Source organism: Lynx rufus, unplaced genomic scaffold (assembly GCF_022079265.1).
Source record: "Lynx rufus isolate CCGP_SWC_20201006 ecotype Redwood Valley unplaced genomic scaffold, mLynRuf1.p SCAF_2, whole genome shotgun sequence".
Lineage (NCBI taxonomy): Eukaryota > Metazoa > Chordata > Mammalia > Carnivora > Felidae > Lynx > Lynx rufus.
Genome location: NW_025814834.1, coordinates 116,788,388 through 116,801,793, shown reverse-complemented (window position 1 = coordinate 116,801,793; position 13,406 = coordinate 116,788,388). Strand labels below are relative to the sequence as shown.

Below are 13,406 nucleotides of genomic sequence, written 5' to 3'. Positions count from 1 at the left end.
GCAGATTTTTGAGCTTCAACTGATCTTGTTGGTAAATAGTTCCCAAACTTGAGCATACATTACAGTCCCCCTAGAAGGGCTGGTTAAAGTTTCTGATTCATTAAGGCATGGATGAGGGTCCAAGAATTTGCATTTCTAACAATGTCCCACATGTCACCACTAATCCAGAGAACCGTTGCAGAGACCAAAAAGCTGGCTCCTGACTCATCTTCTACCACCCATGTGATCCACTTACAAGGTATTACTTGAGCTATTAACCTTGGCTGCCCCAGCCCTTGGAGAGTTGTGGAAATATTCTTCTACTGACCTGGGCTCCAATTTAATCTAGTGGATCATTTTCTCACTCACTATGGGAGTGTCTGAAACTTGATCATGTTTTAGTTGAACTATTCATGAAGCTTCTGAGTTCAGCGTGGGAGTGGGGAAGGGACAGAGCTACCAATCACTCTCCTTTCGTAAGAGGGCGTTGATAAAAAGGGGAGAGGCTGCCAAGAGATGTGCTTGAGCAGGAAGAGACTGCCCTGCCAACAGCCAGCCTTGGCTATCACTCTCTCAAGAGGTAAATAACTATCTGTATTGTCTTTCTAGTGAAGTTTTTATGGGAATAATTACAACAATCCTTCTGAGTTTTGTAGAGCTTCTCTGCAAACTTGGGAAGTACTAGGGAAATGACTGAGGGAAAAGTAAAGGGCTTTTATGCAAAAGTGAAACTTTACAAGGTACAGCGTTGTTTTGAAACAGGCTTGGGGAACCCCTGTGGGTCCTATTGTCTAGAGGATGTCTTTGATTTTAGGGATTATAGTAGGAGAGCGTCATTATTGTATTTCTTCATCATCACCTCTCCCTTTAGAGTAAACTTATGGCCCGGACAGAAAAGCTAGGACTTTTTAGGTTGTTTTTGTTGTCGTCTTGTTTTGGTTTTTGTATATTTATCTTTAAGAAATACAGGGCAACAGATGGGGGAAATGAAGTGATTTGAGAAGGCAACATAGGAAAGGAAGAGGGGATTAATCTTTCGGGGAAGTATCAAGTGAAAGTGGAACTAACATCCGATACAGATTTGTAACTGCTGTTGTTGTGTGTCCTACTTTAGCAGTACCAAACTTTACATAAACCGATAGATTCCTGCCCTATCTCCTTTTCCCTATTCTAGTCCTGAGCAGTTCTGCTGCTCATCTCAAATAAAACAGGAACCTTAAGAACCACTTTAAAAATTCTAGGACATGGAAAAAAGGTTTTGGATTTATCTGCCAAGAAAAGTGACTTTACCTAAAAGGTCTTAAAGACTTTTTCTTTTCAAGAGAGAGGAGCATCCACAAGCTGGAGAAATGGGCAGAGGGATAGAGAGAGAATCTCAAGCAGGACCCATGCTCAGTACAGAGCTTGACACAGGGCTCAATCCCACAATATTGGGATCATGACCTGAGCTGAAATCAAAAGTCTGTTGCTCAACCCACCCAGGCACCCCTGCCTAAGAGGTCTTAGAGGAAAGGAAACTGAATATCCAAAGCTGCAATAATTTGTGATTTTTTTTTTTTGCATTCTAAAAAACTTTTTACATAATTTTGTATTCAAAATCTTGCTTTTTTTTTTTAAGAGAAACCTCCAACTTGTATAAACTTCAGGCCTTATAAAACCTACATATGATCCCTGAATATGAAAATAAGAGCCAAGAGCATGCATGGCATACTTGGAACCAAAACAACATCAGCCTTTTTCTTTCCTTTTCCTTTTTTAATAAGAAAAAGGGCATGAACAGGGGAGGGTCAGAGAGAGGGAGACACAGAATCTGAAACAGGCTCCAGGCTCTGAGCTGTCAGCACAGAGCCCGACGCGGGGCTCAAACTCACGAACTGCGATATCATGACCTGAGCCGAAGTCGGCTGCTTAACCTACTGAGCCACCCAGGCGCCCCTGTATTTTACTTCTTGAGGTGGAGGGAGGAAAGGTATCAGCCTAACAGGATCAAAATTAGCTTATTGGAATTTAGCATCTGTGAGTGAGAAGTTTGAATAAGTGAACTAGAGACCTTTGATTCAAAGTTCAGAAATTCAAGGGGCACCTGGGTGGCTCAGCCGGTTGAGCGTCTGACTTTGGCTCAGGTCATGATCTCACGGTTCATGAGTTGGAGCTCTCCGTCGGGCTCTGTGCTGACAGCTCGGAGCCTGGAGCCTGCTTCAGATTCTCTCTCTCTCTCTCTCTCTCTCTCTCTCTCTCTCTCTCCCCCCCAAAATAAATAAACATTGAAAAAAATAAAAATAAAAAAAATTCAGAAATTCAGATTCAATGAGATAAGGAGGAAAATCAGAGATGACTTTCCAAATGCTGAACGTTTTCCATCCCTCTGCAATATTTGAGGCTCTTGGTAACACACCTCCTTGAATTATCTCATCGCTTCAATTTCATGACTCTCCACTCTTCAGGTGTTCCTACTATAACTATTCCATCTGTGGTTTCTAGCTCTCTTTCCTCCACCATAGAAGCAGACATTCCCTTGTTTCAAATTCTCCTTTGGCCATCTCATCTACTTCTATGATTTCAACTACCCTGCATTTGGGTGACTCAGCTCTAAAGATCTTGCTCTTCTTTACTCCTAAACTTCAGTCCCACATTTCTGCCTCTTGAGCATATCACACCAGTGCCTTTAAATTCAACCTACTCCAAACCGAACTCATCATATTCCCTTTGAATATCTGCTAATTCCTAAAACAAATTGTTCTATTAATGGCAGCATTTTTCTTTCAGCCATCCAAAGTCAAACCCCAGGTCATCTTTATCACTTCTTCTTCCTCCCATATGTTCATTTAATGTATAAGTCATGTCAAATCCTTTCTCATCCATTCCTTCCTTTTTGTTACTATGTTATCCTAGTTTATACTTTTCTTGCCTCTTGCTAAGACTGTTACAACTCCTTCTAATTGTTTTCCACCCTATGGTGTCTATTTGCTGTCTCCAATATCTTTTATATACTGTTGCCAGCTATCTTTTTAGAGCATGGCTTTGATGATTTACCTTCCTTCCTTCAACAAGCATGAATTGTATATGTCCAATATTCCCGGCACTGATATAGATACTAATTCATTTATGTAGGTATACTAAACACCTACAATGTGCCAGCCCTGCCATAGGCACTGAAGCTATGTCACTAATGGGACACAGACTAAGGCTTAGAGCTTACATTCCAGTTAGGGTCAGTGGGAGGTACAGTAAGATATGGCCCCTGCTCTCACTTATCTGTTCTAAATCCATCAATGGTTCCCCCATGCCTGGAAAAGAAAATTCGAATTCTTTATGTTGACTTTCAAGGCTCATTATGATTTGTTTTTCCTCCCAAGTTTTTATTTAAATTCCAGTTACTTAAAAATATGGAATGCTTCAGGACATTCCCTGGGTGGCTTAGTCAGTTGAGTATTTGACTCTTGATTTCAGCTCAGGTCATGATCCCAGGGTCGTGGGATCAAGCCCCATTCGGGCTCCATGCTGAGCGTGGAGCCTGTTTAACATTCCCTCCTTCTCTCCTACTTCCCCTCTCCCCACTCACATGTTCTCTCTCTCTGTCTCTGTCTCTGTCTCTCTCTCCCTCTCTCTCAAATAAAGGAAAAGAAAAAAGGGGGGGGATGGAAGGCTTCATGAATTTGTGTGTCATCCTTGCACAGGGGCCAGGGACTGGAATGTTGAGTGACACAAAGATGACACAATTTATAATTCAGGCAGGGCGGAAGTGGGCGTATCGAATGATGGTAGCCTCGGTGCCCAACAAAATCATCCAGTGCCAGCAGTGCCCTAACCAGACTTCTCCTGTGCTGAACATGACTGTGGTTGGTTCCCAATGCCTCGTCTCCCTTCGTTTCTGCCTGTTTTTTTTTTAATTTTTATGTTTATTTATTGCTGACACAGAGAGAGACAGAGCATGAATGGGGGAGGGGCAGAGAGAGAGGGAGACACAGAATCAGAAGCAGGCTCCAGGCTCTGAGCTGTCAGCATAGAGCCCGACGCAGGGCTCGAACTCACAGACTGTGAGATCATGACCTGAGCCAAAGTCGGACGCCGACTGAGCCACCCAGGCGCCCCTCATTTCTGCCTATTTTATAAGACCAATTCTACTTCATTCTGGAAGCTGACTAGCCTCTTCCTCCTTGCAATAAATACTTTTTTTTTGCTCAGGTGAGGGACATTGTTTCTGTTGCTTGCAACAAAGAATCTTGAGTGATATAAAAGTATTCTTTCTTCCTCTGGACTTGGGGAGGAAGAGAGAATGTGAAGAGGGAATATAAGAGGTCTGGATTTATTGGGGCCATTCTTGCTACTATAGGAAATCAGCCTGTGTATAAACTCAACAGAGAAGAAAGGTGGGACTGTGAAATATAATAGACATATCAAGGCAGAACCCTGGTAACACCTTGAATCTCTGGATCCAACCATAACTAAAGTTAACTTTACTCTGGACTTCAGCCTCATAAGTTAATAAATTCCATGTATTGTTTAATATCACTCATGTGAACTTTTTGTCACTTGCAACCAAATGCATCCTACCTGATACCTTTTCATTCCGTCTTTGAAAAGGAATCCTTTGCCTGATTCTGCAGTAGGCTTTTAGCTATTCTACTTCTCTTCTTTCTTTCCCAGTTGAACTCCTCATAAATGATGTAAAATCTTAGTGTCTTCATTTCCTCACTGCCCTTTCCTGCTTAATCCACCGAAGGCTGGATTACTTCTTTACCACTCTGCTGACACTATTTTCTTTGAGATCACCAATAGTCTTTTCCTGTCTTAACTCAATGCCACGTTCTCAAAGTCATTCATTTGTTCAGCATTTTTTACATGCCCACTTTAGCAGAGTGTAGTGCTACATCCACTCATTGAACAGATATTTATTGAATAGCCAATATATCCCAAACTTTTAGTATAAAATACAAATCCTACTTTCAGGTCGGATTACTATTTTGTCACAGAAGACAGACTCTGAAGTAATCGTAGTAAACCATAGTGAATATTACTAGAATATCTCCCTGGAAAATTAACATTTAATCTAAAGCCTAAAAGTTGAATATAGAAGGATGGAAATAATACAAAGAGAATATTAATGACAAGGCTTAGAGGCAAAGGAGGATCATGCAAAAGTCACGGAACTGTGAGAAGTCCAGCATTTCTGGGTCACAAAGTACGAAGGAGAGAGTGGCAAGAAACAAGGTTAGATCAAATTATGGAGAGACTTGGAACCCCATTGAAAAGTTTGAAGACTGGGGGCGCCTGGGTGGCGCAGTCGGTTAAGCGTCCGACTTCAGCCAGGTCACAATCTCGCGGTCCGGGAGTTCGAGCCCCGCGTCGGGCTCTGGGCTGATGGCTCAGAGCCTGGAGCCTGTTTCCGATTCTGTGTCTCCCTCTCTCTCTGCCCCTCCCCCGTTCATGCTCTGTCTCTCTCTGTCCCAAAAATAAATAAACGCTGAAAAAAAAAAAAGTTTGAAGACTGTAGGCAGCTGGTGACAGATTTTAATCAGAAGACTGATGGATTTCCATTTATTAAAGACCACTTTGTGGTTTGGAAGGGAACACAAGTATTTTCAGGAATTCTGAGAGTATTTGCAGGAGTCTGGTATTTGATGACCTAGAGTACAGTGATGACCATGGGAATAAAGGGAATTGAGAAAGAAAGAAAGAAAGAAAGAAAGAAAGAAAGAAAGAAAGAAAGAAAGAAAGATGACTTGAGAGAGAATTTTGGAAGTAGGCCCAAAAGGATATTAATAGATATAGGGAGTAAGAAGCTACTGAAATGTGGAACACAAGAGTTCCACATGACCCTGCTCTGAAAATCACTGTAGAAAGGTGAGGAAATCAATAATGTGATATATATGTACATGAGATATTAAGGGGAATACAAATATCTACCAATTTTCCCACATTTCCAGCTGCCAGGAGGAGCCCCAGACTAGTTTTTCTCTTATCCCCAGTCTTTTTTTTATAAGCATTTTCTCTAAGTTTATTTTGGAGGGGTGGGGAGGGGCAGAGAGAGAAAGAGAGAGAGAATCACAAGCAGGCTCCACGCTGTCAGCGTGGGGTTCGAACTCACATGACCATGAGATCATGACCTGAGCAGAAACCAAGAGTTGGACACTCAGACTGAGCCACCCAGGCGCCCCATCTTTTATCCTCAGTCTCAAAACCACTTCCTTATAATTCTCTGCCAAAGGTATAAGTCTGCCCATCGTGAAGACAATTACTGATATTGTTTCCCAGAGCTGCTTAGCTTCCAGCTGTCCCAAACTAATCTTTTATGAAACAAGCATTCTCTCTGTGTTCCCAAAAGATTCACTAAACCATTTTTTTTTTTTTCAAAACAAATCTGTTTGCATTTTCTTTCTCTCTAGGCTTGGAGGATGTTCAGGGTTCTTTCTTTCATGATGTACTTCTCATGGGTTACTCAGAAGTTCCCTCACTAGGGTTATCTAACTGCAGATCCCTCAGAATCAATGTCCCTCCACTGGCTTTACAGCACTGAATCCAAGTCTACCTCCAACCACTTTCTGTTAAGGTAACTTCCTTCCAGCGGGAATCCCTTTCAGGCTAGATCCTCTTTCGAATGATGCCCGGGGTTGGTCCCTATCTATGGGGTCATTATCTGGCCCTCAGGAAAAAAAAAAAAATTCTCCTTGATCAATCTCAATTCTGCCTTCTTTTATTTAAAATTTTTTTTTAAGTTTATTTATTTATTTTGAGAGAGAGACAGAGAGAGAGACAGAGTGCATGCATGCCTGTGGGGTAGGAGCTGAGAGAGAATCCAGAGTGGGCTCTACCCTGTCAGCCCCATCGAGGGGCTCCATTTCACAAATCATGCGATCGTGACCTGAGTTGGATGCTCAACTGACTGAGCCACCCAGGGGCCCCAATTCTGCCTTCTTTTCTGTTGCTACAGCCTGCTTCAGCCAACTTCTTTCTTTCATTTTATCATAGTAAGAGCACATAATGGGATTTACCCTCTTAAAATTTTTAGTGTGCGATACATTATCATTACTACTGGTACAATGTCGTACAGCAGATCTCTAGAGCTGGTTCATCTTGCTTAACTACAATTTTATGCCTGTTGATTGATAACTCCCCATGATTAGTGATGTTCAGCATCTTTTCATCTGCTTATTGGACATTTGTATAACTCCCTTAGAGAAATGTCTATTCAGATCCTTTGCCCAGTTTTTTAAAAAGTTTATTTATTTTGAGAGAGAGAGAGAAAGAGTGCAAGCAGGGGAGGGGCAGAGAGAGACGGAAAGAGAGAATCCCAAGGAGGCTCTGTGCTGTCAGCACAGGGCTCAAACTCACGAACTGTGAGATCATGAACTGACCCAAAATCAAGAGTCGGACACTTAACTGACTAAGCCACCCAGGAGCCCCCTGTGCCCAATTTTTAATTAGGTTATTTGTATTCCCATTATTTAGTTATAAGAATTCTTTATATATTCTAGATAGAAGTCCCTTATCGGATATATGACTTGCAAATATTTTCTCCCATTCTTTGGGTTGTCTTTTCACGTTCTTGATAGTGTCCTTTGAAGAACAGAAGTTTTAAACATTTTTTTTCCAAATCTATTTATTTTGAGAGAAAGAGAGCATGAGTGGGGGAGGGGCAGAGAGGGAGGGAGAGAGAATCCCCAGCAGGCTCTGCATTGTCAGCGCAGAGCCAGACTTGGGGCTCAATCTCATCAACCATGAGAGCATGATATGAGTCAAGCCAAAACCAAGAGTTGGTCGCTCAAGTGACTGAGCTCCCCAGGTGCCCCTAAATGTTTTTCTTTTTTTTTAACTGAAGTATAGTTGATACACAATGTTACAATGTTACATTAATTTCAGGTATACAACGGTTAGTGATTTGACAAATTTATATGCTAGTGCTTTGCTAACCACAAGTATAGCTACCACCTGTCACCATAAATGCTATTACAATACCACTGATTATACTCCCTATGCTGTCCCTTTTATCCTTATGACTTAGTCATTCCATAATTAGAAGCCTGTACCTCCCACTCCCCTTCATCCATTTTGCCCATACCCCACATCCCTCCCCTCTGGTAACCATTAGTTTGTTCTCTATATTTATGGATATATTTCTGCTTTTTATTTGTTTAATTCTTTGTTTTTTAGGTTGTTTTTGGTTGGGTTTTTTTTTTGTTTTTTTTTTTAGAGCCCACATATAACAAATCATACGTTGTTTGTCTTTGTCTGACTTATTTCACTTGGAATAATACCCTCTAGGTCCACCCATGTTGTCATAAACAGCGAGGTCTCATCCTTTCTGTGGCTGAGTAAAATCCCATTTTATATACATATATACACCACATCTTTATCCATTCATCTGTTGACAGACACTTGAAAAAGTCTTAAAATTTTGACAAATTCCAACTTATCTATTTTTCTCTGCTGTTGCTTGTGCTTTTGATGTAATAGCTAAAAATTCTTTGCCAAATCCAAGGTTATGAAGATCTACTCTTTTGTTTTCTTTTAAGAGCTTTGTAGAGTTAGGTCTTTGATCTATTTTGAGGTAGTTTTTATATATGGTGTGAAGTAAGGGTTCAACTTCATTCTTTTGCATGTGGCTGTCCTGTTGTCCCAGCACAATGTTTTCTTTCCTCACTGAATGGTGTTGGCATCTTTGTCAAAAATCGGTTGACAAGAGATATATGAGTTTATTTCTAGACTTCCAAATCTATCCCACCTAACTATATGTCTATCCTTGGGCTAGTGCCACACTGTCTTAATAACGGTAACTTTATAGTGAGTTTTGAAATCGGGAAGTGGGAGTTTTCTGGTTTTCTTCCTTTCAGTGTTGATTTGGTGGACTAAGTTTTAATAACCAAAATTGATCCCTTCTGGGATGTACTTCATTTTTCATTAAAAGATGGGAATGACAGGGGCACCTGGGTGGGTCAGTCAGTTAAATGTCCGACTCTTGATTGTGGGTCAGGTCATGATCTCACAGCTCGTGGAATCAAGCCCCACGTCAGTCTCTGTGGGTCAACGCAGATCCTGCTTGGGATTAGCTCTCTCCCTCTCTCTCTCTGCCAATCTCCTGCTCTCTCTCACACTCTCTCTCTCTCAAAATAAATAAACATATTTTGTAAAAACAATGGGAATGACAGCACAGTTAAACATAGTAATTAGAAAAAATAAAATAATTTTATGTTCATACCCAGTAAGTTAAGACTCCAGAACAAATTAGTTACAATATGTACTCTTAGAATTTGGAAGAAAAAAAAATCTTAGAGAAAGATTTGGATGTAACACAGAATTGGGCTGTTCAAGGTAGCTTTCCCTGGTTCTTACCAGCCAAGGAAGCTCTAGTTGATTTCTGAGCTATACATGTTTGCTCATGTTTTGCCTTGGAGTATTTTTCCAGAGGTTTTATGCTTTTATGTGTATATATTTTGAACATCACCCATACTAACTTTATCAATTTCATAAGTGCTTCTTAAATAAGCCTTGCTTTTTTTTTTTTTTTTTTTGCAAATCTCCTTTGGTTTTGACATGTTATTAACAAAACACACACATACACATACAAACCAATCAACTTGTTTTATCCTCTTTTGTCTAGGAATATGACAAACCTGAAGATACCTGAGGAGGTAGCTACTGCTGTACAAGGGTAAAGAAGTGTGTGTTCCCATGGATGATTCAAGCCTGTCCAGCAGTATTGATGTAGACAAAGGCTTTGCCATCGCCTTTGTTGTTCTTCTGTTTCTGTTCCTAATCGTGATGATTTTTCGGTGTGCCAAGTTGGTGAAGAACCCCTATGAGGCCAGCTCCACAACAGCAGAACCGTCGCTGAGCTGAACTATGAAAAAGCCTGACAGACTCCTCCTCAGGGGAGATATTAAATCTTCTATACAGGTGTTTATGATCTGGACTTCATATTGGTTCCCCTCTCTGTGTGTCAGCCTTCTCACTCTGGCATTCCACAATAGGTACAGGAGGGTGAGTTGAGAATAATAAAAAGGATGAAACACAGCCAGTTTATATTCCTATTCAGGGAAATGGTTACAAAGTGGGACAGAGACAGGTTGAACTCATTGATTAAAATAAGGCCGTGGGTTTCAATTCTCCAGTATCAAATGTCCTTAAGATAGTTGGACATAATTTTTGATGTAATGCAATACAATATAATAATGCTGGGGCACCTGGGTGGCTCTATCAGTAGAGCGCCTGACTCTTGATTTTGGCTCGGGTCATGATATTGTGTTCGTGGGCTCAAGCCCCACATCAGGTTCTGTGCTGATAGCATGGAGCCTGCTTGGGGGTTCTCTGTCTCCCTCTCTCTCTGCCTCTTCCCTGCTCATACACTCTCTCTCTCAAAATAAATAAATAAAAATTAAAAAAATAATGCTTGGAAGGCCCACCTAAATTAAAACCAGAATTCCTAGAGGTGGTCCTAGAAGATCCCTCTGGTTGTGCAAATATAAGGCCAGCAGGAACAAATTGTTCTTTGATAAGAGTCTAACAGGACCTTTTTAGTGTGTGAGGTTTTAAAAAAATCTGCTACCCTTCTCAAGTGGGCAGAGCTGTGTGGTAGAGGGGGAGCAATTTGTCTTCAGGGAATCCCTTAATCTTTCTCAACCCCACATTTCCTCATTTATAAAATAATATCTAGTAGATTGAAAGGGGCCCTCCAAAAGATACGTCCATGTCTTCCCCTGGAAACCTATGAATGTTTTTACATATTTGGCAAAAGGATCTTTGCAGATATAATTAAGAATCTCAAGATGAATTCTTCCTGGACTAGCTGGGTGAGCCCTAAGTCCAATGACAAATGTCCTTTGTAAAAGACAGACGAGAAGATACAGAGAGACAGAGGAAAAGGCCCTGTGAAGACAGAGGCAGAGATTGGAGTCATGCAGCCACAAACTAAAGAACACTTGGCTGGAACCAACAGAAGCTGGAAGAGGCAAGGGAAGATTCTCATCAGAGCCTTTGGAGGGAGCACAGCCCTGCCAACACCTTGATTTTGGATTGCTAGCCTCTAGAACTGTAAGAGAATAAATTCCTGTTGTTTTAAGCTAACGGGTCTATGGTAATTGGTTATGGCAATCACAGGAAACTCATATGTAATACACAATGATGATGGTGGTAGTTATCATGATCAGTCCAAGAATCTTTTAAAAGAAAACAGAAAAGGCACTCCTGGGTGGCTCAGTTAGTTAAGAGTCTGACTCTTGATTTCAGCTCAGGTCATGATCTCACAGTTTGTGAGACGGAGCCCCAAAGAACCTGCTCAAGATTCTCTCTTTCCATCCACCATTTGTGCTCTCTCAGAAAGAAACAAAGGAAAGGAAAGGAAAGGAAAGGAAAGGAAAGGAAAGGAAAGGAAGGAAGGAAGGAAGGAAGGAAGGAAGGAAGGAAGGAAGGAAATTATAATCTGTACTCTCCAAAGTCTGAAGTTAGGGCAATTTGGTAGACCATCGTCAACTGGCAGGAAAGTGCATAAGAGAATTCACTAGAAGGAGAGAGGGCATCTAGGCCATGGATCAATGCTCAACACAGGTTTTGCTGAAGAGGATTGAGTCTGAGTCTGGCCCAGTAAGTGATAGAGATAGTGATAGTGAAAACTCTTAGGTCTATACTGGCCAAATGTTCTAGGTAACAGTGACTTAGCATGTGGATGTGAACTAAGACAGCCATAACCTTGGAAGCTAAGTGTGGGGCATCATTGGGCTTGTGCAGGAACTTGGACCAGCATGCAGTCCCTTCAGAGGAGACATGTATTCATGGGACAATGCTGAACCAGACTTTAGCAGCAATACCAAATGGTATGGAGAAATAAACAGTCATGCACTGTTACCAGAGACTTGATAGTTGTTTCTGTTTTCTGACTCCTTGAAACAGAACTGCCCTCTCCTTGGCCTGAGTAAGTTCCCAGGGTTATTTGAAAATTGAGGCAGGGGAACCAAAGCTTTGAAATGGAGATACTAGACTATGCCTTCACCAGAACAGAATGTGCTATATTGGATAAACTAAGGGGAGAGAGCAAGAGAGGGAGAGAGAAAGGTGATTTGTACACTGATTTGATAAAAAGAAATTCAGGACAAGGTGCAGGTCAGGGTAAAATGAAAGCAGATTAAGATTGATGTCAGTATTAGGGGCTCCTGGGTGGCTCAGTCAGTTAAGCATCCAACTTCAGCTCAGGTTATGATTTCTTGGTTCATGAGTTCAAGCCCCATATCAGGCTCTGTGCTGACAGCTCAGAGCCCAGAGCCTGCTTCAGATTCTCTCTCTTTCTCTCTCTCTCTCTCTCTCTCTCTCTCTCTCTCAATCTCTCTCTCTCTCTCTCTCTCTCAAAAATAAATAAACATTAAAAAATTAAAAAAAAAACCACACAATTGATGTCAGTACTGGAAGGCTACCATGTATTCCCCCATGGAAATCAGATAGTAACCTTTCCCCCACCCCTTAAAAAAAAAAAAAAAGGCAAGGTGAACACATGATTGATGAGAGCATCAATATGCAGTCACTAGAGAGTCACAGGTTTGACTATTACCTGACTTTCTACAGTAACCTATATGAGAAAAAATTGCATCAGTCAGAAGTGAATTATCTGTGGAAGAAAAAAAAAAAAAAAGAGTTACCCAAGGCAAAGTCACAGCCAGTGTGAATGCTGTTCAGGGGAGAAAGCAGCTTAGCCATTGGTCAGTAGAGTATTTCCAGTCTCAATGGCTAGATAGTCCTTGGCGTGTGTACTCAGGGTGTTGAAACCCACATAATTTGGGTCTGTCTGGTTTTATTGTTCATATCATCTCTGTTAATCTGATGTCCTTAAACATTCCTTTCACTCAACTTAAACTGGCAGCTTACAGATCTAAGTGGTCTGTGAAGTTTTATTGGCTAGACCCTTTCCAGTGTTTAAAATCTACAAAGTGGGTGTGGGTGTGTGTTGGGATCCATATGTGTTTTTTTGAGTTGATGTTTTAAAATTATTATTATGAAAGTAAAAAAGGCACATTGTAAAAATGTTTTTCAAACATTACTTAAGGGTAAAAATGCAAAAAGTTCCTAGACACTGTCTTGTTTCCTAATCCTTCTATTCAGAGGTAACTGAAGTTAAGGTAGCATTTTTTTTTAATGTATGCGTGTGTGTCCCTCCAGGCATGTTCCTTTTCTTTTCATTTTTAATGTCATAATTTTGAATATACTATCCATTGTCATGTTTTAAAATTCAAAAGGTATAGGGACATCTGGGTGGTTCAGTTAATTAAGTGTCCGACTCTTGATTTCAGCTCAGGTCATGATCTCATGGTTTGTGAGTTCAAGCCCCACGATGGGCTCCATGCTAATGGTACAGAGCCTGCTTGGGACTCTTTCCCTCTGTCCCTCTCTCTGCCTCTCTCTCTCTCTCTCTCTCTCTCTCTCTCTCTCTCTCTCTCTCTCAAAAA

General features: G+C 41.1%; 1 protein-coding gene across 3 annotated transcripts; it reads left to right on the top strand.

Moving 5' to 3' along the window:
* The first annotated feature begins 472 nt into the window (after positions 1-472).
* CTXND2 (cortexin domain containing 2) lies at positions 473-11,148 on the top strand. 3 transcript variants are annotated; one of them, XR_006963014.1, is made up of 3 exons: positions 473-559; positions 9,578-9,873; positions 10,810-11,148. XR_006963014.1 is itself a non-coding variant. In XM_047085567.1 (2 exons), the coding sequence occupies exon 2, from the start codon at positions 9,649-9,651 to the stop codon at positions 9,814-9,816; it is 168 nt and encodes a 55-aa protein (XP_046941523.1). In that variant the 5' UTR covers positions 6,374-6,529; positions 9,578-9,648; the 3' UTR covers positions 9,817-9,990. The 3 variants fall into 3 exon arrangements, 1 of the variants encoding a protein (XP_046941523.1); XR_006963013.1 differs by having other exon boundaries at positions 10,806-11,147; XM_047085567.1 differs by lacking the exons at positions 473-559; positions 10,810-11,148 and adding an exon at positions 6,374-6,529 and having other exon boundaries at positions 9,578-9,990.
* The last annotated feature ends 2,258 nt before the right edge of the window (positions 11,149-13,406 follow it).